General features: G+C 39.7%; 2 protein-coding genes across 2 annotated transcripts; one reads left to right on the top strand and one right to left on the bottom strand.

The window, feature by feature from the left end:
* Positions 1-14,056: 14,056 nt before the first annotated feature.
* LOC121438712 (olfactory receptor 1509) lies at positions 14,057-14,983 on the top strand. Its single transcript, XM_041639097.1, has one exon. It carries the CDS (start codon positions 14,057-14,059, stop codon positions 14,981-14,983), a length of 927 nt encoding a protein of 308 aa, XP_041495031.1.
* A 3,532-nt stretch (positions 14,984-18,515) lies between these two features.
* LOC121438715 (olfactory receptor 4E1) lies at positions 18,516-19,451 on the bottom strand. Its single transcript, XM_041639099.1, has one exon. The coding sequence runs from the start codon at positions 19,449-19,451 to the stop codon at positions 18,516-18,518; it is 936 nt and encodes a 311-aa protein (XP_041495033.1).
* Between the last annotated feature and the right edge of the window lie 7,252 nt (positions 19,452-26,703).

Raw genomic sequence — 26,703 nt, 5'->3', positions numbered from 1 at the left:
CTCCTCTCAGCTGCACAGTAAAGTGGTGCTTTGGTATAAAGCTCATAGCAGGGAGAAATGGGATCTGAAATGAAAGGATTATATGAAATCCCTTTCCTTATTTGTTTCTCCAGAGGAAAGAGAGATTTTTGAAATCCTTTACTGCAAAATGAGTTTGAAGTAGATAATGCATATGATAGACAGTTATAAAGAAACCACCCTGTATTTGCTGAGAAGTGACATGTTACACCCCTCCCGCTGCTCCCTGGACATAATATTAAACAGAAAACACCGTCACAGGCAGAGGTGTATTTCCAGAGTCAACAGCATGACCTCAGGTTGCAGGGATGGAGAGCCAGGATCAAGCTCTATCTTCTCAAGCTCTTCCTGCCCCCCCCCATCACTTTCATTGTCGGTAAAATTAGTATGGGAATCACATTGGTTTCTTTTCTTTTTAAACTAGTTTTTTTTTTTTAAATTTTGACTTGTGAAAACCCTTTCCTTTTAAGGTTCATTTCTACTAGTGTGTATTGATGACATCTAAGCAATTGAGCCTTCGCTTCTGGGTATTTGTTTTGTAGTTGACAGTGTGACTTTTACCTTCTCCAAATTGGAAACTTGTCTACAAAGTCATACGCCAAGGTGTGTACAGTGAGCTAAATGGGATGAGGGTAGGGGTCTGCTCCAGAGTATGTCTCTACAAAGGAGGGTGCTAAATGATGGCAGGGCTCCACTAAAAAGAAAGCTTTTTCAATCACTGCAGTCTCAGGCAATGCCTTCTGTATAATTGGTCTTGATCAGGATTGGCTTTTCTGATTTGGGGAACTTGAAAATAGAGATAGGGTGGTCAGAGTAAGTAAATAAAAGTAGAAGAAGTAGAAGTTCAATCTGATTTTCAGATGACAAAGAATTTATTTTATGATTGTATCCCAAATATCCCTAATCCCCATAAGGGACAAGTGTTATTCGAATGTTATTCAGAGTTCTAGCACCCAGACCCTGCAAGTTATCTTTTTTTCAACAGATTTTTAATAATACCAATCAAAATTTTCACTTCCTCCCCTCCTCCCACTTCCCTCCAGCTCCTCCACTCACCCTCCTGCCTCCCCGTCCATCTTAAGAGAGGGCAGGGTACCCTGCCCTGTGGGAAGTCCAAGGTCCTCCCCCCTCCATCCAGGCTCAGGAAGCTGTGCATCCAAATAGATTAGGATCCGAAAAAGCCAGTACATGAAGTAGAGACAAATCCCAGTGCCATTATCAATGGCTTCTCAGTCTGCCCCAACTGTCACCCACATTCAGAGAATCCAGTTTGATCCCATGCTCATTCAGTTCCAGTCCAGCTGGCTTTGGTGAGCTCCCATTAGCTCAGGCACATTGACCCTCGTGGTCCTGACTTCCTTGCTCATCTTCTCCCTCCTTCTGCTCTTCAACTGGATCTTGGGAACTCAATCCAGTGATCCAATGTGGGTCTCTGTCTCTATCTCCATCTGTTGCCAGATGAATGTTTTATGGTGATATTCAAGATAGTCATCAGTGTGACTATGGGACAAGGCTAGTTCACTGCCCAGGGTCCTAGCTGAGGTCATCCTAGTGGACACCTGGGAACCCCTCTAGAGCCAAGCATCTTGCCAACCCTAAAATGGCTCCCTTAATTAAGATGTCTCCTTTCCTGCTCCCATCTCAATATCCCACTCCCCCAAGCTCTGCCCAACCTTCCCCTTCTCCCTTCTCTCTCCCCCTCTACCCTTTCTCCCCAGCCCACCCCCAACCTCATGCTCCCAACTTTTGTCTGGTGATCTTGTCTACTTCCAATTTCCAGGAGGATCTATATATGTTTTTCTTTGGGTTCACCTTATTATTTAGCTTCTCTAGGATTGTGAACTATAGGCTCAATGTCCTTTGTTTATGGCTAGAATCCACCAATGAGTGAGTACATACCATATTCATATTTTTGGGTCTGGGTTACCTCACTCAGGATAGTGTTTTTTATTTTCATCCATTTGCATGCAAAATTCAAGATACAAGATGTCACTGTGTTTTGTTGTTGTTGTTGTTTTTTTTCCACTGAGTAGTACTTTAGTGTGTAGATATGCCAACACTTTCTTTATCCATTCTTCCATTGAGGGGGCATCTAGGTTGTTCCCAGGTTCTGGCTGTTACAAATAATGTTGCTATGAACATAGTTGAACAGATGCTTTTGTAGTATGATTGGGCATCTCTTGGGTATATTCCCAAGAGTGGTATTGCTGGATCCTGAGGTAGATTGACTCCCAATTTTCTGAGAAACCACCACACTGATTTCCAAAGTGGTTGCGCAAGTTTGCATTCCCATCAGCAATGGATGAGTGTTCCCTTTACTCCACATCCTCTCCAGCATAGGTTTTCATTAGTGTTTTTGATTTTAGCCATTCTGACAGGTATAACATGGTATCTCAAAGTTGTTTTGATTTGCATTTTCCTGTTTTAGCTAAGGAAGTTGAACATGTCCTTAAGTATCTTTTGGCCATTTGAAATTCTTCTATTGAGAATTCTCTGTTCAGTTCAGTACCCCATTTTTTAATTGGGTTATTTAGAATTTTAATGTCTAGTTTCTTGAGTTCTTTATATATTTTGGAGACCATTCCTTTGTTGATGTGGGGTTGGTGAAGATCCTTTCACATTTAGTAGGTTACCTTTTTGTTTCAATGACTGTGTCCTTTGCTTTACAGAAGCTTCGCAGTTTCAGGAGGTCCCATTTATTCAATGTTGCCCTTAATGTCTGTGCTGCTGGGGTTATACATAGGAAGAAATCTCCTGTGCCCATAAGTTGTAGAGTACTTCCCACTTTCTCTTCTATCACGTTCAGTGTGTTCAGCCTAATATTGAGGTCTTTAATCCATTTGGACTTGAGTTTTGTACATGGTGATAGATATGGATCTATTTTCATTCTTCTACAGGTTGACATCTAGTTATGTCAGCACCATTTGTTAAAGATGCTTTCTTTCTTCCATTGTATAATTTTAGCTTCTTTGTCAAAAATCAGGTGGTCATAGATTTGTGAATTAATATCTGGGTCTTCAATTGGATTCCATTGGTCAACGTCTTTGTTTTTATGCCAATACTGAACTGTTTTCATTACTGTAGCTCTGTAATAGAGTTTGATGCCAGGAATGGTAATGCCTCCAGAAATTACTTTATTGTATAGATTGTTTTGGCTATCCTGTTTTTTTTGTTTTTTTCATATAAAGTTGATTATTATTCTCTCAAGGTCTGTGAAGATTTGTGTTGGGATTTTGATGGGATTGCATTGAATCTATAGATTGCATTTGGTAGAACTGCCATTTTTACTATGTTGATTCTTCCTATCCAAGAGCATGGGAGATCCTTCCATTTTTTGATATCCTTTTCAGTTTCTTTCTTCGAAGACCTAGAGTTCTTGTAGAATAGGTCTTTCACTTCTGTGGTTAGTGTTACCCCAAGATATTTTATTTTATTTGTGGCTATTGTGAAAGGTGATGCTTCTCTGATTTCACTCTCAGCTTCTTTATTGTTTGTGTATAGGAGGGCTACTGATTTTTTTAGTTGTTCTTGTTTTCTGCCACATCACTGAACAAATTTATCTGTTGTAGGAGTTCTCTGGTAGAGTTTTTGGGGTCACTTATATACACTATCATATCATCCGCAAATAACGAAAGTTTAACTTCTTTCTTTCTAATTTGAATCCCCTTGTTCTCCTTTTGTTGCCTTATTGCTATTGATGAAACTTCAAGAACTATTTTGAAGAGATATGGAGAGAGTCTTGTTCCTGATTTTAGTGGAATTGCTTTGAGTTTCTCTTCATTTAATTTGATATTGTGTAGGAATAGCCCAGCCCCCTTAGGGGGCGTGTTCGCCTCGGGCTAATGTTTACATATAAATCTGGCTAGCATGAGCCCGCTGCCCCTTCTGCTTTCCTGTTCTCCACAGGAACCTGTGGTTCTGTAAGTCTATTTCCCCATTAAAGCAGTATATATTATTGCAATCTGTCTGCATTCATTTACGCCGATACAATATTGGCTGTTGGCTTGCTGTATATTGCTTTTATTATATTTAGATATGTTCCTTGTATCCATGATTTCTCCAAGACCTTTATTATGAAGGGGTGTTGGATCTTGTCAAATGATTTTTTAGGCATCTAATGAAATGATCATATGTTTTTTTTTCTTTCAGTTTATGTATATGATGGATTACAATGATAGATTTTTATATGTTGAACCAACTCTGCATCTCCTGGATGAAACTGACTTAATCATTTTGGATGATTTTTTTTTGATGTGTTCTTGGATTTGGTTTGACAGTATTTTATTGAGTATTTTTGCATACATGTTTATGAGTGAGATTGGTCTGTAATTCTTTCTTGGTTGAGTCTTTGCACAGTTTTGGTATCAGAGTAACTGTAGCCTCATAAAAAGAGTTTGGCAATGTCCTTTCTGTTTCTATTATGTGGAACACTTTGAGGAGTATAGGTGTTAGCTCTTCTTGGAAGTTCTGGTAGAATCTGCACTAAAACCATTCGTCCCTGGGTTTGGGGTCATCCTAGCCACAGGAAACTCCCTGCTGGCTGGCTAGAAAAGTCAAAGGAGTTGAGGGAGGGGCAGGGTTTTTGTCCCACAAGGGAGGTCCTAGAGAGTGGGGCATCCTGACATGTATCTGTTCACTCACCTCTTAAGCCCCCTCAGTATTGGAGCTTGCTGTGTTTCAGAGTTCAGGTTGGAATCTCCATTTCTCTTAATCTGCCATTTCCTATAACCTTGTGCCCCCTCTCAGGTAGCCCCTGCTGATTCCTGTCAGAGTGGGCTCTGACACAAATGTATAAAATTCTGAAAGAATTAATGAAAACATTTAAAAGTAGATTAGAGCAAAAAAAAAAAACAAGCTTTTAATTGGATGATTCCTATCATTCAGTTTACTAACCTTATTGTTATAACTCACAATGCAATATTTTTTACTATACTAATGGAACCATAAAATCAAATCTAAGTTTTAAACATTTTGAACATCTCAAAAAAGGATCACACGCTGTCTAGCAGGCTACTTCATTTCTCTATCCTTTTGACCCCTGGAAACCATTCATCTACTTTCAGCATTTACAGATTTGCCTATTTTGGATGTTTTATATACATGGAGTTCTACAAAACATCTTCCAATTCAAGGGTACTGTTCTACCTGCACACAGACTTACATCCCTGGTGTGCAGTGCAATGCTTCCATGTCCACACAAACTGATGTCATGGAAACTGTAAAGGCTTTGGAACGCTTCCTTATTTAGAGGTTAGTGGGTTTATGGTCCATTTGTTAAATTGCTAAGTGAGTGATACTAATAACAGGAAATGTATTGAGTCCTGAAACTTTTAATAGTGCACCTGGGCATTCATTGATGGCAAGGTCAGCTAGAGCTTGTGTTTGATGGATAAAAACCCCAGAGTCTGCAAGCCTGAGATATGCCCAGTGCAGGATTCTGTGTTCTGAGATTTCATATTCTAGATGTCTGAAGTGTAGGAGAACTGAATCACTAATGGAAGAATGGAATAGATGGTTTCTGTTGTCAGTTTGGGAAAATTTATTTTAAACAGGTAAGATTGGTAGATCTTATATGTAAAGATGTACTAATTGCTTATTGCTTTGTGCCTTACGGAGAGTTTAACAGATTGATTGATTACAAGTCTATCTTTTTCCTACATCGTCTTTATGAAGAATTTGTTGTTATTTGTTTAAAATGGATGTTGATCAGGGCTTAAAGGAGATAAAGTCATCTTCCAGGGACTGATCTCTCGTGTGGGTGAGCAGAGTGGCGGTATTTCTATCCTTCCCTACATTGCCATTTTTAAGGCCACTGCAAGTATTGCAATAAAGGTCTCCAGAGAGACAGAGACAGACAGAGAGACATGCACACACTTCACATACACAGAAAGAGAGGGGAGAGTGGGGGAGAGAGGGGGGAGAGAGAGGGAAAGAGAAAGCCAGAAGACCCAAAATGGAACCTTTCCTTCTGCCTGGAAACTCAGTCTTGTGCGGCTTTCTGATGAGTGACTAAGGCCTGTCCACATTGTTAAGGACGTCTGCTTCTCCAGAGTTTACTGATTTAAGTTTTAACCATGTATAAATATATCATCACAGCAATAGCTAGGTCACTAACCAGATATCTAGGTTCCATGGCACAGCCAAATTGATTCATAATGCTGTCATAGTAATTAAAGTGTTATTTTTCCTACTTTCTTAATGAGAATAAAGGGAAGTAACTTGACCTAGTATATTCTTTAAATATATCAATTCACAAAATGTCTTCACTTGGTGTTTATGAAGTCATGTGGACAACAGAAGAACCTAAGATTAACTAGACTTGATTTGACACAGATTCCTTAACAACTCACATTTTCCTAGAACAAAAATTTAAACTTAATGTTAATATCAAGTATGCCATAAAATACCTAAAATAAAGTTTTTTTTTTGTCTTCTAAAATGTGCAGGATGTCTTACCTTTGAGTGACAAATCTGGGAGGTATTAATAAAAGCTCTAGTGGTGGTCATGCTTAGTCACTGCTTGAAGTGATACTGGAAAAGTGAGGCTTAATGCTCCTTTTCTTGGCCAGAAAAAAGCAAAAAGCATTTGAAAGGATAACTCAGAATTTTTAGAGAAGGAAAAATCTTTAAAAATAAACCTAAGGACCAATATTGCAATGATATAATTATTCACACAGAAGACCAGTTAACTAAATCAGGGTGAGTTATTTATTTAAAATATTTTACTATTTGTGTTTTACTTCTTGTCGGAATTATGAGAAAAGTGAAAGAAAGAACACAATACCATCATAAGAATCAGCCAGATCATTCTGGACAGCTGGAGAACATTGGTACGGTCAGCCAGCGCTCTTCATTAACGCTCCTTGCCATTCTTTGTGGGTCTGAGCCTGGCTACACTGTGAGGGCACTGAACAAGATTCTTTCTTGATACATTGTATGTATGTGATTTAGAAGCTTAACAGGAGTACTTTTAACTTAAATTGAATTTAATCCCTTTTCTTTATTCAGAATCGGTCATATTTTTTTAATGTGCTGCTTTCTATAAAGGTGTCAGTCTACAAATGTGCTCACATCCATGTGCACACGTGCACGCCTTTACACACACACACACACACACACACTCCTCACTTTCCCTCTATGCATTAATGTACACACATACATGCACACTCTTCAATTTCCATACATGCATACATACAAACACACACACATAATCGTAGACTCCTCAAGATACTTGAAGCTCCGATTGGTTGCCTTTTTTATTCTGCTGTAGCACTTGCTTCTTCTTTCTTTTGATTCCTGAAAGACTCAGTAGACTGTGGGGCTTGGGGTAGGGAGGGATCACCACTCTCCCTTCCCTTTGCTTCTTCCTGTTTGAATCTCTAGCACAATTCCTAGAAAAGAGTCATGGAATGAATGCTGAGCTTGACAAAATCTTCCAGAGAGGAAACCTCCTTACTACCGTGTGATCACCTAGTCTTTGCTTCATTGTCCCATCCCCAGAGGAAAACGCTCCCCTGTGCTCTGATGGGCAGCTCAGAGACCCACTTTGGGATGCTCCAGAGAAGATGCAGAGGACTAGCTGAGCTTGGTGCTTACTTAGGCTGCCTGGGTCATTCTCTGGGTCTCACCAGGAGTGCACCCACGCATGTGGGATGTGAAGTCAAGGCATCTCTCTGCATGCAGAGTGGGAGGCAGTCCTGTGTTTTCTCTGAGTGCAATTTTCTTTCTCAGAGGCTTCGTTCAACTGTGTTGGTTGGCCACCATGCAGGTGATCTCATACGGTAAAAAGTCCAGTCTTAAAAATAAAACAATCTGGTAAAATGGCCAAGAATAAATTTAACGTAGTTGTCTACAGCAAACTGCCAAACAGGGAGACTATGTCTGGTGGGCGATAGAATGGAGTTCTAATCCTGACATGATGAAATCAGGTCAAAACTTTCCTGAAACCTACTGCACTCTTTTTTTTTTTTTTTTTTTTTTTTTTACTAGGAATGGGAAGCTGTCAAAAGTTTAAGGTGTCTCTGTGAGTACTTCTGTGCCTCTTTTTACCCTCTGACATTCTATTGGTGTAGGACATTTTCTCACACTGGATTCATTTAAGCAAGGTCTTGCCAGCCCAGCATTTTATAGATAGACCTGAAGGCTACTGTGATGGACACCGAGGCTTCCCTTTGCCAAAGGAGCCCCGTCTAAGTGTGTCTTCACTGAGGTGGCCCTGCAATGTTCAAATAGAAACAAACAGCAGAAGACAGGCAAAGACAGTTTGGGTTTCTCTGATACAATGACAGACACCAGTAGGCATAAACAGGGTGGGAGTGTGGAAGCAAAGAGTTAATCCCCAGCAGTGCAGTAACCTCTACAGAGGAGTCAGTCAACAAAAGGGAAAAGCTGAGCAGGTGAGCTGGCAGCTGGCTTCCAGCTACCTCACTATGCATATCTCGGCACATTCCCCATGCCCAGTGGGGGTTCTGCCCCTTTGCTTCTCCTGCTCCATTATAGAATACACGTCTACTGCTATATAGGCCATCGTGTCTCCACAAAGTCTGGTCTTTTCACTGTTTTTTTATTTGCAATATTATTTTTTTCCTAGGTAAGAAATATTTAATGAGTTTTTTGTGACAGGTAACTTTTTTGCATGGACCGAAAAATGAATATTTTCATTTCTTGAAGGGGTGCATGGTTAGAGCCTATTCTTCCTTAGATAAGGCCACTGCGTGCTTGCCTGCTTACTTTTCATTTAGTGTGTTTTAAGCAGCATGGCACTGTTTTTTAGCATGCAGGCTTTGAAAAGTTTGATCCCCCCTTCTCATACTCCAGTGCTAAGATTACAGGGGTGTGTCACAACATCTGAACAATAATTTTCTTTATTTAAAAGGCCTATTACTAAATCAATGAAGGAGAAATTCTTTCCTTCCACCTTCCCTCTTTCTGCTTCCATTTCTGCTGACATAGGAACTTCTGTATGTTAAGTGAATACTTGACCTCAGGGCTACACTATAGCCTTAAACAAGCATTTTTTTTTTTAAAACTTTCTTTTCATTTATTCTTTGTATCTTTCATGTCATGCATCTTGATTTCATTCATTTCCGCATTCCTTCATATCTGTCTCTGCCTTTGCAACACCCTCTCCCGAATAAAATAAAATTTAAGAGAAAAAATACAAAAAAAGGAAAAACATCAGTCTTTTCATGGAAGCTGTAGTGTAACACAGTAAACCCCTTTTCCATATATTTTTACTTGCAAGTGTCCATTACAAAGAGTCATTGGTCTGGTTCAAGGCTCCTGGTTTCTGCCACACTATCAATGTTGTGCCCTCTCGGAGAGTCCCCTTGGATTTTCTGTTGTGATGTGTTGTGGAGGTTCTGCAGCTTTGAGTCTGCAGGACCCCCCCCCCCCCCCCCCACGTGCTCCAGCAGATCACAGATGGGGTGGATGCTACCTTGGTTCTGGGCCTGGGTAGTTGCCGAGTTGGTCAGCCCGCCAGCTCTCCCCTGTCCTCACCACCAGGGTGAGCTCGCCTGTATTGCCTTGACAAGTTTACCCCTTGCAGCCATGAGCAAGAGGCAGGGCTGGTTATCCTGCTTTCATGCCCTCAGGGTTGGCTATCCAACACCTACATGCACCTTCAGGTCCAACTCTACTGCGCTGCCCAGAAGGTGCAGGACCCACTTTGCCTAGCGCTGCGGCTGGTAAGGGGGAGGGTCAGCTTTGTCGCCAACCACAGGTGGTGGGGACAATGGGGTGGAGTGGTGGCGCATCTTTCCTTTGCTCTCACCACCACAGGTGTGTGTGTGTGTGTGTGTGTTTGTGGTGTGTGTGTGTGTCTGTGGGGTGTGTGTGTGGCCAGTTCTCCCATTCTCACACCCTCCGAGCCAACTCACCAGTGCCTCTGTAAAGGTGTTGCCCAGGCTAGTCGCAGGGCCCGCTTTCTGAGTGCTGCAGCTGTCTGTGAGTCAGAGAGTGAGGGCCAGAGGTAAAGAGGGATCTTTCCCTCGCCCACTAAGAGGCTTATTTGTTTGTTTTTGAGACTGGGTTTCTCTGTGAAAGTTTCAGCTGTCTTGGAACTCACTCTCTAGACCAGACTGGTCTCCAACTCATAGAGATCCACCTGTCTCTGCCTCCCAAGTGCTGGGATTAAAGGCGTGTGCCACCAACTGCTCAACCAAAGAGGCATTTCTTAACATTTGTTTTTTTTTACTCAGTAATTTGAATTTACTATTTCTTATTTCACATCCTTATTTTTCAAGGTACTAAGTCTAAGTTTTCCTGTATTTGAAAGTCCTCATAGGCTGATAATATGATTCAGAGGTAGAGTGCTTGCCTAGCTTCATAGGTTAAGGAGCTTCGGTTGCCAGTATCATTAAAAAAAACTCAAACCAAGTCAAAATGGCCGTGTGGCTTTATGTTTTAGTGATGACAGAGATGACGGCCAGCACAAGCAAATTTCTTTATAAAAGAAACAATTGTAGCTACATATTTTTGCGCTTGCCTGTAACTCCAGCTCTTATGGGACTGACGTGGGAAGGCTGTAGATTCAAGGCTACCCTGGGCTACAAAAGGGAGTTCCAGGCCAGCATGGGCATTATAGGGAGACTCTTTCACAAAGCAAGAGAAACAACAATGCAACCATGTCATAATTCCTTAGACACAGACAAGGCAACTCATGAAGTCATCGTGTTTTGGATAACTTCTCTCCAAACATTTCTTTAATATTCTATTTTTAAAACATGCCCAGTATGTAAATAATTATAGAATATAACATAAGAATTAATAAAATTCTTCCTATTCCTTTCAATACCATGCTTATAGAAGTAAACAATATTAAAATTAATGTGTATTCTTCAACATCTACTCTTTTAGAAATACATGCAAATAGAAATAAATAATATATATGTTTAAAAAATACATACATGTACATATATGCATACACAAATGTCTCTTGATTCCTTTTTTTGTCCCTTCCTTCCTTCTTTCCTTCCTTTCTTCCCCTCTCTCTCCTCTTTCTCAAGATTCATAATATGTTCATAATAGATTCTTTTTACTTAATATGCTATTGATTTTTCTTTGAAATTAGTTGTTTGTGATTGTGACTATACATTGGAATCACCAAGGAGAGTTGAGCTAATTGTTTGAGGTGAGCCTGGACATTAAAATTTATAAAAATAATTTAAGTAGCTCTGATCTGTAGCCATGTTGAGAAGCACTGCCTTAGGTTACTATGCATAAAACAAATTCATTAATGGTTCCACTGTATTCCACATAGTGTCTGTACTAAAAATTGTTTATTTATAGGGATCAGCAGTTAAGAGCTACTCTTCTGTAGGACCAGAGTTCAATTCCTAGCACCCACATGGCCGCTCCCAGTTTTGTCGGTAACTTCAGTCCCAGGAGATCTGACATTCTTTGGTGGTCACCACCAACACAGACACAGACATACATCCATACCCCTAAAATAATAAGATAAAACCTAAGAAACTTTAGAAGCATCATTTATTTCTGTATTGATAAGTATTGTTTGTTTCAAATACCCTGTTTTGCTAAAAAGTATTCCTTTTAAAATTAATTTTACATCTCGGTCACAGTTTCCCTCCCTTTTCTCCTTCCAATCCCTCCCCCCACATCCCTCTGTTCCCACCCCCAGTCCACTCTGTTTCTGTTCGGGAAAGGGCAGGTCTCTTATGGGTATCAACAAATCATGGCATATCAAGTTGTAGTAAGACTAAACATCTCTCCATGTATTGAGGCTAGGCAAGCATTCCAGTATGAGGAGTCGGATTCCAAAAGCCACTGAAAGAGTCAGAGACAGCCCTGCTCCCACTGTTAGGAGTCCCACAGGGGGAGCAAGCTATACAACTGTCAGACACATGCAGAGAGCTTACATCAGTCTCTTGCAGGCTCCTTGGTTGTGGGCTCACTCTTTGGGAGCCCTTATGAGACAAGGTGAGTTGATTCTGTGTGTTTTCTTGTGATGCCCTTGGCCCTTCTTGCTCCTACAAACAAATGTTTCAATAAGCATGTATCTTTAGTTACTAATTGCCAGTTTCCTTAGTCCTATGAAATGCAGTCTTGAAAATGGGGTTCTTTGTTCTAGAAGTCTAGACATTAAAATTCTCATTGGTACTGCCAACTTATCTCCCACAAAAGGTTTTAAGAATATTGACTTTGAGTAACAGTATGTAAAGAATAATCAGGTTTTCTTGCTTTTGTGGATGGGACAAAAACAAATGTATTTGGTTTTAGTCTTTAACTTCCACTGAAGTTGAGTGACTTTCACTTAGACATACTTCTCATTTGTGATTCCTTTCCTGTGATCTTTGTGTTTATATTCTTTGCTCATTTTCAATTTGATCCCTTGTCTTTTACTATCAATTTTTAAGGGTTTTTTTTGAATAAGAGAATAGTCTCCTCTTCTGTCATATGTGTTCTGCCATTTTCCCATCTTCTCTTTGTCTTTTGCTAACTTACATAGCACTACCATCTACCAAGATGTTGAGGGAATTTTCTGTCGAGTGCCACCCTCTGTGCTGTCTCAACAGTTGCCATCATCATTCCTGAGCTGGATGCAAGTCTAGTCACGCTTCACCGCATTCATTCAGACTCCCCCATTCCAATCACATGACTGTTAGGTCCCTTCAGATAGTGCTAGGCTAACTATTCTCCCACCTTTAGCTTTTCCTGCAGTTTGGACATTGTAAGAGATTACCTTACCATAAGTGAAATATTTGAATCAGTTTCATTTTTTGATGATTTGGGCTGATTATCTTATAGTTTATGGTTGTCTAACCAGCAGGAACAATTAGGAGCAATGTAATAGTATTTGTACATAATATTTCCTGACAGAAAAGTGATAATACAGAATCTAAACAATTATAATTGTGGCCTAGTATTTCTATTGTGAGGGAATGATTGATTCACAATGCCTAAGAAGTTATTTTAGTACAAATAAAATGGTTTTGGAAAACTACAGTCATCTGAAAAGTGCTGTAAGAGGTAAATCATGTGGTTATTACTTTTTGAAAAATTAGAAGTTTTATACAATTAAAATCTAATTATGTTATTTTCCCCCTTCCCTTTCCTCCTCCTATTCCTTTCCATATACCATCCCTTGCTCCCTCTCAAATTCACGGCTTCATTTTCTTTAATTATTATCATATATATGTAATTTATGCATACATACAATATTTATATACAAATATATACAAACATAAGTATGTAAATGCAACCTGCTCAGCCTATTGAATGTTAAGTGTTACTTGGGTAACTTGGTTAACCACTTATTATCAGATAACCAAATAGAGGGCTCAGGCCTGGGGAAGACTATCCACTCTCAGTGTTCCTTAGTTGTCTGTAGTTCTTTGTTTAGGGCTGGGCCCTGTGAACCCCCCTTCCTTGTTAGTGGCATTGGCATTGTACTTTTCAGGTCTTGTTTAAGTAGCCATATTGACGTATCATGGGTGAAGCTTCCCTGTCATTTTTAGGTGAAACTATCTTCTAACAAGTTTTTCTGGTCCTCTGGTCTTTACAATCTTTCTATCACTTCTGTACTTTTAAAGAAAAGTTTAGTTAATGAAAATAAAACTAAATTTCCTACTTTTGGTATAATAAAATAATTATGAAAAAGAAACAGGCTTTTATTGAATCAGGAGAGTTTTCCTAAAGTCAGTGCTTTGGAATAATAAAAAAGAAACCAAGTAAAAAATAAATAGTATTTTAATGGCCATAAAAGGACCCCATATTGGACAAAACAAAAGACTGTTAAGTTTTTGAAGGTCACTTATCTTAATAGCAAAAGTCAAATAATGAGTAGTTTTAGTTGGAGTTTTATGGTTTTAGGATTCTAATCTGATACTATTGGTGGATTATGCTAAATAATAATAATAATATTTACCTGAAAATAGCCAGGTAAATAAAAAGTAAGGATTTTGGATAACTTACCTATTTATGCTAAGCCTCATAAGAAAACAGTCATTTCAATCACTTTATTCCTGTGTTACTCAGGATAATTTACCCCACCCAGATCCTCTGGAACTCTCATTAGATGGGCGCTCTAAACCAAACAAGAGTGACTGAGTTTGTCTTCGTGGGCCTCACTGACAGCTGGGTGTTGGAGATTCTGTTTTTCATACCATTTACAGTCACTTACATACTAACTCTTCTGGGGAACATTGTCATTGTTGTTACCATAGTCTTTAGTCCACGTCTCCAAACTCCCATGTACTTCTTTCTGAGCAATCTGTCCTTCATTGATATCTGCCACTCATCTGTCACTGTGCCCAAGATGCTGGAGGGGTTGCTTTTGGAGAGGAAGAGCATTTCTTTCGACAACTGCATCACACAGCTTTTCTTCCTACATCTGTTTGCTTGTGCTGAGATCTTTCTGCTGACAATCATGGCATACGACCGTTACGTGGCTATCTGCATTCCTTTGAGCTACCCTAGTGTGATGAACATGAAGGTCTGTGTACAGCTTGTCTTTGCACTGTGGGTGGGGGGCACAGTTCATTCGCTTGTGCAGACCATCTTGACTATTCGTCTCCCCTACTGTGGCCCGAACATTATCGACAGCTACTTCTGTGATGTGCCTCCTGTCATCAAGCTGGCCTGCACAGATACGTACCTCACAGGGATTCTGATCGTGTCCAACAGCGGAACCATCTCCCTCACCTGCTTTCTAGCCTTGGTCACTTCCTACACTGTAATCCTGTTTTCTCTTCGAAAACAGTCAGCCGAAGGTCGTCGGAAAGCCCTGTCCACCTGTTCTTCCCACTTCATGGTGGTTGCCCTGTTCTTTGGGCCATGTATCTTCCTCTACACTCGGCCAGACTCCAGCTTTTCCATTGACAAGGTGGTGTCTGTCTTCTACACAGTGGTCACCCCTTTGTTGAATCCTCTCATTTACACTTTGAGGAATGAGGAGGTGAAAAATGCCATGAAACAACTCAGGCAGAGACGAATTTGCTCATGAAATCGTGTGTGTGTGGAGCATTGTGATGACAGCAACAGTTGTGGCTGCACCCTTATTTATTTATTTATTTGAAACAATGTTTCTCTGTAGCTTTGGAGCCGTCCTGGAACTAGCTCTTGTAGACTAAGTTGGCCTCGAACTCACAGAGTTCCACCTACCTCTGCCTCCTGAGCGCTGAACCCTTAATGTGGAAGTATCAAGTAGTTCTTAAACACTGAGACATCTCTACAGTCCTGAAAATTTATTTATAAAATTTATTTATAAAATACACAGATTAAGAGTTAAACATTTTGATAAAATTTATTCTATTTTTTTTTGTGGTTTATCCGGTCACACTGGACTCTGTTTACCTCAAAGTTGCAAAGATTTTTGGTTGCTTTATCTTACAAATGGTATAGTTTTAGCTTACATTCTAGGTATACGATCTCTTTGATGTTTTGCTTTAGTAGGAAATAAGTTTTAAGATTAATTTTATTCATCCACTGACTTGATTTGGCACAATTTGAGATGACTATTTTATTATTAAATTACTTATGTTGAAAATGACTTTCAAGTGTGGATTTGTAGTTCTTTATTTTGCTATATTGACTTACAAGTCTATGCTTACAAGTCTATACTTACACATGAGCACACTGTTTTGGCTATTTTAGTTTTATAGTGGGATTAAAGAGATGATATGTGAGTCTTCCATCATCGTTATTTCTCAAAATTGTTATGCATTTTCATGTGCATATTGGGAAAAGTCTGTCTACAGAGGGGAATTTAGACTGGGGTCACATCACAACGTGGGAGAGAGCTAAACTGACCAATGTTCAATCTCAATTTATTAACATGAACGAGCCTATTACTTACTTATATTTTATTTTATATTTATTACTTTTATTCATTCTTTGTGCCTTTCATATCATACATCTCTATCCTGTTTATTTCCTGTACCTTCATATCCACTATTAAAACAACCCCCCAAATAAAATAAAATTTAATAGAAGAAAATATTGATCTATCTATCTATCTATCTATCTATCTATCTATCTATCTCTTATTTTTCTTATCAATCCAGTTGTTCATGAACATCTGTTTTGATTCCTTTTTCTAGGTATTGTGAGTTGAGCTTTGATGAACATGGATATGCTAGAGTCTTTTTAGTACAATATAAAGTCTTTTGAGTATACACCCAAGAGTTGTACAGAAGAGTCATTTGTAAATCCCATTTCTACTTATTTTGGAAAGATTTATTTATTTTTGCATAAGTATGCCATTGCCTACAAGGATGTATATCTACCACAAGTGCTGGAAGCTTGTGGAGGCCAGAAGAGATTGTTGGATCCTTTTGAGCTGGAATTACAGATAATCCCGAGCCACCAAGTACTTGCAGCTAACTGAATCCGGTCTTCCACAAGAGTAATAAATGTTGTTGAATAGGAGAAGAAAGAAGATATCAGAGGGAAATGCAATCAGGAAAGATACCAGGAGTATCAACCCAGTCTGTTTTGAAGACCTGGAATGTGAATGGCCTCTAGAAACTGGGAAAGGAACCTGAACTTACAGAAAACATGCCATCCTACTGACATGGGCTGCTAGGTCAAGGTGGTGTGTGTTGGATGTTTGAACGATAGAGCAGCAAGGCAATGTTTAAGGTGTAGAGAGCACTAGATTGTAGTAGCTGGTTATAGCACCAGTACAAACATTAGTGCCGGCACTTACCATAAGAACACAAACAGCATTCTGGGTAACATTTCCAGTAACGTTTTAAAGTTTGTTTGGGAAAAGTCAACCAATAAAAATAGTTAAGAGGGGATCTTAGATTTGCACAATTTCAGAGTCTGACTTCTTGAATTTGTTGATCTATTATAGAATAGACTCAATGATGCATTTGAGATACAAGACCAGAAGTTTGAGATGCCTGTGGAGGGTTTTATTTATTTTGAAAGGGATTTAGAATCCAATGCTATTAACTGACATTCTGTTAACTTGTAGAAATGATGCCCAAGTGTTTTCTGGAGAATTAGAAAACAGACAGTGTGGTGCATCAGGTATGTGATGTATATAGGTTCATCACAGATGTACATGGCACAGAGTGAAGGGCTGACCAAATGCAACAAAGAAGCAAAAAAAAAAAAAGATTGAAATGATAGGGTGAAGATGCAGTCTGTTTAAGTCAACCAGAAGCTTTCCAAAAAAGTATTACAGTGTGAAAACCTTTACTCTATAGTGGATGAAAATGTACAAAATATTGTCCATCTGTTAATCCTCTTATAAAACTCAAGTCAAAAGTTTTGTGTAAAATGCAGTGATGAAAAAGTCTAGATATCACTTCTAAACTCATGTTTAAGGATTTAAAAAATAATAGTTCAAATTATACCTTACATTGTATACATTTATATGCACGGATATTCAGAGGCATTGGTATCTATTATGTAGAAATAAGTCTCTAATTTGTATCCATGGGGGTTGTAACTTCTAGGAACAAGCTGCCTCTCCCATCAGACATCTTCGTACCTGCCATTACTCTCCCTGGAAGTGTTTGCTGCTTCCCTTTTCCATGGTTGTTTCCTTTTCATGTTTCACGCCTCAACTAAAATGTGACTTCCTCAAAGAGGTTTCTCTGGACTGCACAGTTTAGGGTCCACCTTCCCTGCATGGTCATGGAGCTCTAATCTCTGACAGCATTTGTTGTGTCTATAACTACCTTTAGTTGCTCAGTATTTGCTTTTTCTTTGTACCAGACTGTATACTCCATGTAGGAGCCTCTATATAATAGTTCTATGTGTAACTATAAATCCAGCACAAATTTGGAGCTCAGAAAGTACTTGTAAAATATGAAACAATAAAATATTCCCATTTCATTACCTGGATGGCAGATTTGGATGAACTTTCAAGAGGTTTAGTAACCTCAATGGTTCACAGTCTTTCTCTTTGTCACTGGTCATACTCAAATATCCTTTGTTTCATTTACCTGAATTTGAAAAGTCATTTAGGCAAACACCAGAATGAATACATAGGTGAGGGCAGTCCAGAAATCTGAAGTGTTGTTTAGGTTGCTGGTTGAAAAGGAGGAGCAGCAAAATGAGATAATGAATTCAAGTTGGTATTTTCTCCCAGTTCTTGGAGCAATAGTGGGTTGATGGATTTGATTTGAAATCAGTCTTGTGACCTTTTTCTGTGAAGTAGGGAATTGAACCCAGGGCCTTCTATGAGCAGAGTACACATTCTGTCCTAAGCTACATTCGGGCCCTCTGAGTTCTGTCTTTGTGATTTTGTGGGAGGGTGGCTTTCAGCATGCTATTTGCTCAGTGTGAGCTTTTAATCCCTTGTAGTTAGATTAGCATGTGGTCTACTCTGTTGAGGGAGTTAGGTAAGCGCCAGTGCCTGTGACAATTTCTAGAAAGTGGAAGATGTTACCAATCACAGCTGTTACTGTGATTGTTAGCTATAGGGCCAGAAGATAATGTTGCAGGTCATTGTCTGGTAAATACAATATATAGCTGTTTCTTTGATTTGAATCACCAAGTATCCTAAGGGTTTAGTATTTTCACTTTTCTTTTATTTCTTTCCTCCTGATTAACTTGTTCAAGGCATTCTTCATGTCCTCATTCCTAAGGGTGTAGATTATAGGGTTCAGCAGAGGAGTCACAGCTGTGAAAAACACAGACACAACCTTGTCTTCTGGAAGGCTGGTTGATGGGCGTGAGTAGATAAAGATACAGTGTCCCAGGAACAGTGTAACCACGGTGAGGTGGGCTGCACAGGTAGACAGCGCTCTCCTCTTGCCCTCAGAGATCTGTTGCCTCAGACTCACAAGAATGACTGCGTAGGACACTACAAGAACCACAAAACATACCACAGAGATCAGCCCACTGTTGGAGACTATGAGAATCTCAATGATGTGGGTATCAGTGCAAGCCAGTTTGATCACCTGAGGTACATCACAGAAGAAGTTGTCAATCTCATCAGGACCACAGTAGGGCAGATTGATGGTGAGTGAGGTGAGAGAGATAGAGTGGATGGTCCCCCCTGTCCACAGGGCCCCTGCTAGTAGCATACACACCTTCCAGTTCATTATGGTCATATACTGCAAGGGCTTACAAATGGCCACATACCGATCATAGGCCATGATAGTAAGCAGGAAGATCTCTGTGCAGGCAAAGAGGTGGAGGAAGAACATCTGGACCACACAGGCATCAAAAGGGATGAGCTTTTCTTCTGAGAAGGTGTCTCTCAGCATCTTTGGTACAGTGACAGTGGAATGGCAGACATCAATAAAGGACAGATTGCTGAGGAAGAAATACATGGGTGTATGGAGCCAGCGGTCGTATATGATGGTTATGACAATGAGGATGTTACCAACCAGTGTCAGGACATAGAACGTGAGGAACATGAAAAACACAGCCATCTGTACCTTTGGATTTACAGATAAGCCCCTAAGCCGAAAAGACATCACTGAAGTTTGGTTCATGGTCTTTTCCATTCTTTCAACTCTCTGAAAATTTAAAGAAAAACATGTGAAAGAAGTGTAACACTTAACATTTGCATCAACCATTTGGTCACTTAATTTCTTGGTCATTTATGACTTTATCTAGAACATGTGGGTCAAATATCTTGTGCTTATTTTCTGTTTCCTCCCTCCTCCCTCTCTTCACAGTGCTGAGGATTTGATGGCAGCTCACATACATTATGTGCTTGCTTTACCTCTGAGCTATACACCCTGTCTGTTTCTTAAAAATAAACCATCTTTCAGATGCTAAACCCATGTTAGACCCACACTGTGGGAATAATGAAATCATGAACCTCGATTAACTAGGAAATTAAAAACCACCCTGAAGAAGGGTGACGAGCTCAAACAAGATGTTTCTCTATTATTGCAGCAATGTATCAGTGTTTAGATTTCCAGTATTGGAGACAGAGTCTCAAATAGCCCAGGCTTGCTATGCAGCTGAGGATGTCCTTGAAGTCCTGGTCCTTCTGCCTCCAGTTCCCCAGTGCTAAATTTGCTGGTGTGTGCCACCACAGCAGCTCAGATTATGGGTTAAGGTTCTCCATACTCTTCATAGGTGCCTTGTGTAAGGCCCATAACTTGGCCTTTGAATATGGTTGCCGCTGTTTCACTGATTGGACTTTTCACTAGCCCAGACCACTTCTCTCCTGGTGGCTTTTCCTGGGTGAGGAGAGCTTAATTTCCATGATGTCAGTTTCAGAGGCTGCAACAGTTCACCATGCTGCTGGACAATTGTTAATGTGGCTGTGATGGTTTTTGACCATTTCATTAGAGAAGGATGCACAAAACCCTAGAACCTGCCCTTAACTGGAGGTCCAGGCTTAGCAACATCTGTGTTGCTAGGCAACATCTCCAGCTCCTCAGATTCTCATTTTGCTGATTGATTTACTGTTCTACAAGTAAATTCCAAGAAGCTGTTTTATTTTTAGTTCATATTAGCTTTCCTCTAATCGATGTATCACTGCAATTTTAAAAGATTTCAAGTGTGTATATGTATGTATCTATCTTTTATATCTATCATCTATCTATCTATCATCTATCTATCTATCTATCTATCTATCTATCTAATCTGTGTATCTATTATCTATCTATCTATCTATCTATCTATCTATCTATCTATCTATCTATCTACCTATCTATCATCTATCATCTCTCTTTCTATTTACCCTCCATCTATCTATTATACGTGCATGGTATTTTGCCAGCACATGTTTATGTGTATCCTATTGCAAGCCTGGTACCCGTTGAAAACATGAGTGGGCTTTGGATTCTTGTGGTACTGGAGTTACAGGTGGTTTTGAGCTTCCATGTGGGTAATAGCAAGAGAACTTGGGTTCGCTGCAAGATCAGCCATTGCTCTTAGTTGCTGAAACTACCCCACTACTATTTTTATAATAATTGCATGTTCTATATAAGAGTCACAGGATTTTAGTTCTTGAAGGGAGCTGAGAGTTTACATTTTTTAAAATGTTGCAAATGTCAAAAATGAGGCCCACAGAGGTAAAGCAATAGGTTCAGGGTTACCCAGAATTGGAGCCACAACTATGTCTAGAGTTCAGGTCTCCTACCCCAGGCTTCATCCACTTTTCTATCACTCTGAATTTCTCTGGTGGAGAAGTTTAGCAGAGGTGTCTTTATGACCTCTTTCTTCTCCTAGGTTTCCTGAGTCAGCTTGGGGTGTGATCTTTAGAGTCCTGTTTCTCAGGCTTGCCCCCTCATGCCATCTTTGCCCCAGCTTTCCAGTGGTGGGTCACTCTGGGAGCCTGTCTGTCTTTGCGCCCCAGGTCCCCTCATCCGGTGCTGTCTGCCTTATAACTTTCCTCAGGATCAGACTCTGCTGGATAAACGAGTCTTCCCCATACTGCTTACGGGAAACTTCCCCTCAGCTCTCAGCATTTTCTAATATTCCCTGTCATTCATCAAGCCAGCCTTATGCAAATAATGGCCACTTCTTCTGTCCATGTCAAAATAAAAACTGGTGGTACTGCCAAATTGAGGCACTGACAAAACAGAGTTGTGGCAAGGAAGATACTTTTTGCACAAAATTCTTTCTATTAGTACCTAAGAAAATTCAACCCGACCAGTGTTTTGTTAGTATTTACAGGATCATCTTTATAGGACTATGGATCAAATTTACAGTTTGTCATTTTTTCTTAGATCATGTATTTCACAGTTTTTATTACAGAAAACTATTTCAGTTGTTTTGTTAATGACTTACAACTATTTTTATTGTTTTAAAATTTAAATGTGAAGAGTCAGGGTTGATTTTAAGTTAATTTAATCATGTGAAACTTGTTCTGAAGCAAAGAGTTCTGCTACCTCCTCGTAAGATGGGATATACACACATTAACTTACGCTTTCCTCCTGTCAGCATTAACTACCTCCTCGTAAGATGGGATACACACACTAACTTACGCTTTCCTCCTGTCAGCATTTTCCTTCTGCTTTTTGTGAACTCACAGGAAAAACTGCTTTGGGATAAGTAGTGTCCAATGACATCAAATAAGTGGTGTCAAAAGTATGGGCTGGAAAAATGGATCAGCAGTTAAGAGCACTTGTGATTCTTGTGAGCAGACCTGGAAGTGGACCCCAGAGCCTCTAACTTCAGTTCCAGGAAATCTGATACCTCCTTCTGACCTCCAAGTTTACCAGAGGTACTCACATGCTACATACATATGAATACATATATGCACACAAAACACACAAAAGATAAACTAATAAATCTAAAAATATATGTGCACAAAAATATACATTTCAGGAAAGTGTTGGAGATTATGAGTAAGGGCAAAATATGATTAAAATGAAAATATCTATGAAACTCACGTGAGCACTTTCTGATGCTCCCAATCCCTTCTTCTGTCCTGTAGTTTGAGTATAATGTCCTTCTAGGAGAAGGAAGACCTTACTGGAAGTTGTATAGTCAGAAATTCTTGAATCTTCTAAGTTCCCTGGAGATTCTGCTCGTCATAAGTCACAGCAGGAAGGTACTATTTGTGGATTTCTACCAAAACCATACTCTTGTATCTATCTATTGCCCTTTTTCCACTATGCAAATAATTCTGCAGTAAGAGTTCCTAGGACGGTGTCCAGGTGACAGACAACGTCGTGTAAGAGCAGTATGTCTTGTGGTTTTTCAGAACTAATGATGAGTAGGGATTGAGCTATGAGCTTTTCACAGTTGTAGCACTTTATGGGACAATTTAAAAGGCACATGTCGTCAGTATTAATATAGGATAGGGTCATTTCAGGTTTCCTATCCTCAGCTGCCCAAGGAACTAATTGGGGACATTGCCTTGGGCTCCTGGGAGCCACTCTAGGTTCAAGTCTCTTGATTCTCTGATTTCCCTCTCTGCTTTCTTATCCTTTGTGTATAGGAGGGCAACTGAATTTTTGGAGTTGATTTTGTATCCTGCCACGCTACTAAAGGTGTTTATCAGCTGTAGGAGTTCTTTTCTGGAGTTTTTGGGGTTGCTTATGTACACTATCATATCATCTGCAAATAACGAAAGTTTAACTTCTTCCTTACCAATTTGAATCCCTTTGATCCCCTTATGTTGTCTTATTGCTGTTGCTAGAACTTCAAGCACTATATTGAAGAGGTACAAAGCCAGTGGACAGCCTTGTCATGTTCCTGATTTTAGTGGGATGGCTTTGAGTTTCTTTCCATTTAATTTGATATTAGCTGTCGGCTTGCTATAAATAGCTTTCATTATATTTAGGTATGACCCTTGTATCCCTAATCTCTCTAAGACCTTTATTATAAAGGGATGTTGAATTTTGTCAAATGCTTTTTTAGCATCTAATGAAATGACCATATTTTTTTTCTTTCAGTTTATGTATATGATGGATTACATTGATAGATTTTCGTATATTGAACCAGCCCTGCATCTCTGGGATGAAGCCTACTTGACCATAATGGATAATTTTTCTTATGTGTTCTTGAATTCGGTTTGCCAGTATTTTATTGAGGATTTTCGCATCGATGTTCATGAGTGAGATTGGCCTGTAATTCTCTTTCTTGGTTGGGTCTTTGTGCGGTTTTGGTATCAGGGTAACTGTAGCTTCATAAAAGGAATTTGGCAATGACTCTTCTGTTTCTATATTGTGAAATACATTAAGGAGTATAGGTTTTAGGTCTTCTTGGAAGTTCTTGTAGAATTCTGCATTGAAACCGTCTATACCTGGACTTTTTTTGCTAGGGAGGCTTTTTATAACAACTTCTAATTCTTCGCAAATAACAGGTCTATTTAGATTGTTTACTTGGTTCTGGTCTTACTTTGGTATATGGTACCTATCTAAAAAAGTGTCCATTTCTTTAACATTTTCCAATTTTGTGGCATACAGGCTTTTGTAGTAAGATTTAATGATTTTCTAAATTTCCTCTGTGTCTGTCATTATGTCTCCCTTTTCATTTCTGATCTTGTTAATTTGCGTATTCTCTCTCCACTGTTTGATTAGTTTTGATAGGGGTTTATCAATCTTGTTGAATTTCTCCAAGCTTTTTGTTTCATTGATTCTTTGGATTGTTTTCTGTGTTTCTATTTTGTTGATTTCAGCCCTCAGTTTGATTATTTCCAGTCTTCTACTCCTCCTAGGTGAGTCTGCTTCTTTTTTTTCTAGAGCTTTCAGGTGGGCTGTTAAGTCTACAATGTGTGCTTTCTTGTTTTCTTTAAGTGGGCACTTAGTGCTATGAACTTTCCTCTTAGCATTGCTTTCATAGTATCCCATAGGTTTAAGTATGTTGAGTCTTTATTTTCATTGAATTCAAGAAAGACTTTAATTTCTTTCTTTATTTCTTCCTTGATCCAGGTGTGGTTCAGTAGTTGACTGTCCAGTTTCCATGAGTTCGTAGGCATTCTGGGGGTAGCACTGTTGTGAATTCTAACTTTCATCCATGGTGATCTGATAAGATACAGGTGGTTACTAATATTTTTTTGTAACTGTGGAAGTTTGCTTTGTTACCAAGTATGTGGTCAATTTACGAGAAGGTTCCATGAGCTGCAGAGAAGAAGGTATATTCTTTCCTATTTGGGTGGAATGTTCTATAGATGTCTGTTAAGTCCATTTGATTCATTACCTCCCTTAATCCTCTTATTTCTCTGTTAGGTTTCTGTCTGATAGACCTCTCTATTGGTGAGCGAGGAGTGTTGAAATCTACTACTACTAGTGTGTGTGGTTTGATGACTGCCTTGAGTTTTAGTAATGTTTCTTTTACCTAAGTGGGTGATTTTATATTAGGGGAATAGATATTTAGGATTGAGACTTTGTCCTGATGAATTGTTCCTGTTATGAGTATAAAATGTCCCTCTCCATCTCTTTTGATTGATTTTAGTTTGAAGCCAACTTTGTTAGAAATTAGTATGGCCACACCTGCTTGTTTCTTTGGTCTATTTGCTTGATTAACTCTTTCCCAGCCCTTTATTCTGAGTAGATGTCTGTCTTTGTGGTTGAGGTGTGTTTCTTGTAAACAGCAGAATGTTGGATCCTGTTTTCATATCCAATCTCTTAGCCTGTGCCTCTTCATAGGTGAGTTGAGTCCATTGATATTAAGTGATATTAATGACCAGTGGTTGTTAACTCCAGTCATTTTTTTCTTTTTTTCTTTTTTGGTATTAGAGTTTGTGTGTTTCCCTTCTTCAAGTTGTGCTGGTGAAGGATCATTAGATGTCTGAGTTATGTGGGCATTGTTGGACTCCTTGGATTGTGATTTTCCTTCTTTTACTTTCTGTAAGGCTGGATTTGTGCCTACATATTGTTTAAGTTTGTTTTTATCCTGGAAAATTTTGTTTTCTCCATTTATAGTGAACGAAAGCTTGGCTGGGTATAGTAGTTTGGGCTTCCATCCATGGTTTCTTAGTTTTTGCAGTACATCTATCCAGGACCTTCTGGCTTTCATGGTTTCCATTGAGAAGTCAGGTGTAAGTCTGATAGGTTTACCTTTATAAGTTACTTGACATTTTTCCTTTGTAGCTCTTAATATTCTTTCTTTATTCTGTATGTTTTGTGATTTGATTATTAGATGGCGAGGAGATGTTTTTTTTTTGGTCCAGTCTATTCGGTGTTCTGTATGCTTCCTGAACCTTCAAAGGAATATCTTTCTTTAGGTTGGGAAAGTTTTCTTCTATATAATTTTATTAAATATATTTTCTGGACCATTGAACTGTACTTCTCCTTCTTCTACCCTTATTATTCTTAGGTGGTCTTTTTTTTTTCCCATTTTTCATTGAGAAAAGGAGAAAAAAAAACAAGTTTCCACCTCCTCCCAGCCTCCCATTTCCCTCCCCCTCCTCCCACCCTTCTCCCCCTCCTCCCACACTTTTCCCCTTCCCCCAATCCTCTCCCCCTCCCTCTCCAGTCCAAAGAGCAGTCAGGGTTCCCTGCCTTGTGGTAAGTCCTAGGTCCTTCCCCCTCCGTCCATATCTCGGAAGGTGAACATCCAAACTGGCTGGGCTCCCACAAAGCCAGCACATTAAGCAGGATCAAAACCCCGTGCCATTGTCCTTTGCGTCACATCAGCCCTCATTGTTCGCCATGTTCAGAGAGTCCGGTTTTATCCCATGCTTTTTCAGTCACAGTCCAGCTGGCCTTGGTGAGCTCCCAATAGATCAGCTCCACTGTCTCACTGGGTGGGTGCATCCCTCGTGGTCCCGACTTCTTTGCTCATGTTCTCCCTCCTTCTGCTCCTCATTGGGACCTTGGGAGCTCAGTCCAGTGCTCCAGTGTGGAGCTCTGTCTCTATCTCCATCCATCACCAGATGAAGTTTCTATGATGATATGCAAGATATTCGTCAGTATTGCTATAGGATAGGGTCATTTCAGGTTCCCTATCCTCAGCTGCCCAAGGAACTAACTGGGGACCTTGGCTTGGGCATCTGGGAGCCACTCTAGGTTCAAGTCTCTTGCCAACTCTAAGGTGGCTCCCTTAACTAAGAATTGTGCTACCGTGACCCCCTATCCAACCTTCCTTTATCCCAATTCCTCTTTTTCCCCAAGTTCCCCCCATTCTCCCCTTCTCCCTTTTCTCTCCCCATCTCCCCTTACCCCCATCCCACCCCACCCCCAAGAGCTCAATTTTCTCCCCGGCCAATTTGTCTACTTCCCATAGCCAAGAGGACAACTATATGTTTTTCCTTTGGTTAACCTTCTTACTTAGGTTCTTTGGGATCACCAATTGTAGACTCCGTGACCCTTGTTTATGGCTAGAAACCAATTATGAGTGAGTACA

The sequence above is a fragment of the Microtus oregoni genome, unplaced genomic scaffold (genome assembly GCF_018167655.1).
Source record: "Microtus oregoni isolate MIOR12 unplaced genomic scaffold, Mior012 000056F_ref0000123, whole genome shotgun sequence".
Lineage (NCBI taxonomy): Eukaryota > Metazoa > Chordata > Mammalia > Rodentia > Cricetidae > Microtus > Microtus oregoni.
Note: the sequence above shows the minus strand (reverse complement) of the source record. Positions and strands in the feature narration are given on the sequence as shown.

What these genes read in the sequence shown, in the direction of transcription:
- LOC121438712 (XM_041639097.1), top strand. Translation starts at nt 14,057, where the DNA reads ATGGGCGCTCTAAACCAAACAAGAGTGACTGAGTTTGTCTTCGTGGGC.
- LOC121438715 (XM_041639099.1), bottom strand. Translation starts at nt 19,451, where the DNA reads ATGGAAAAGACCATGAACCAAACTTCAGTGATGTCTTTTCGGCTTAGG.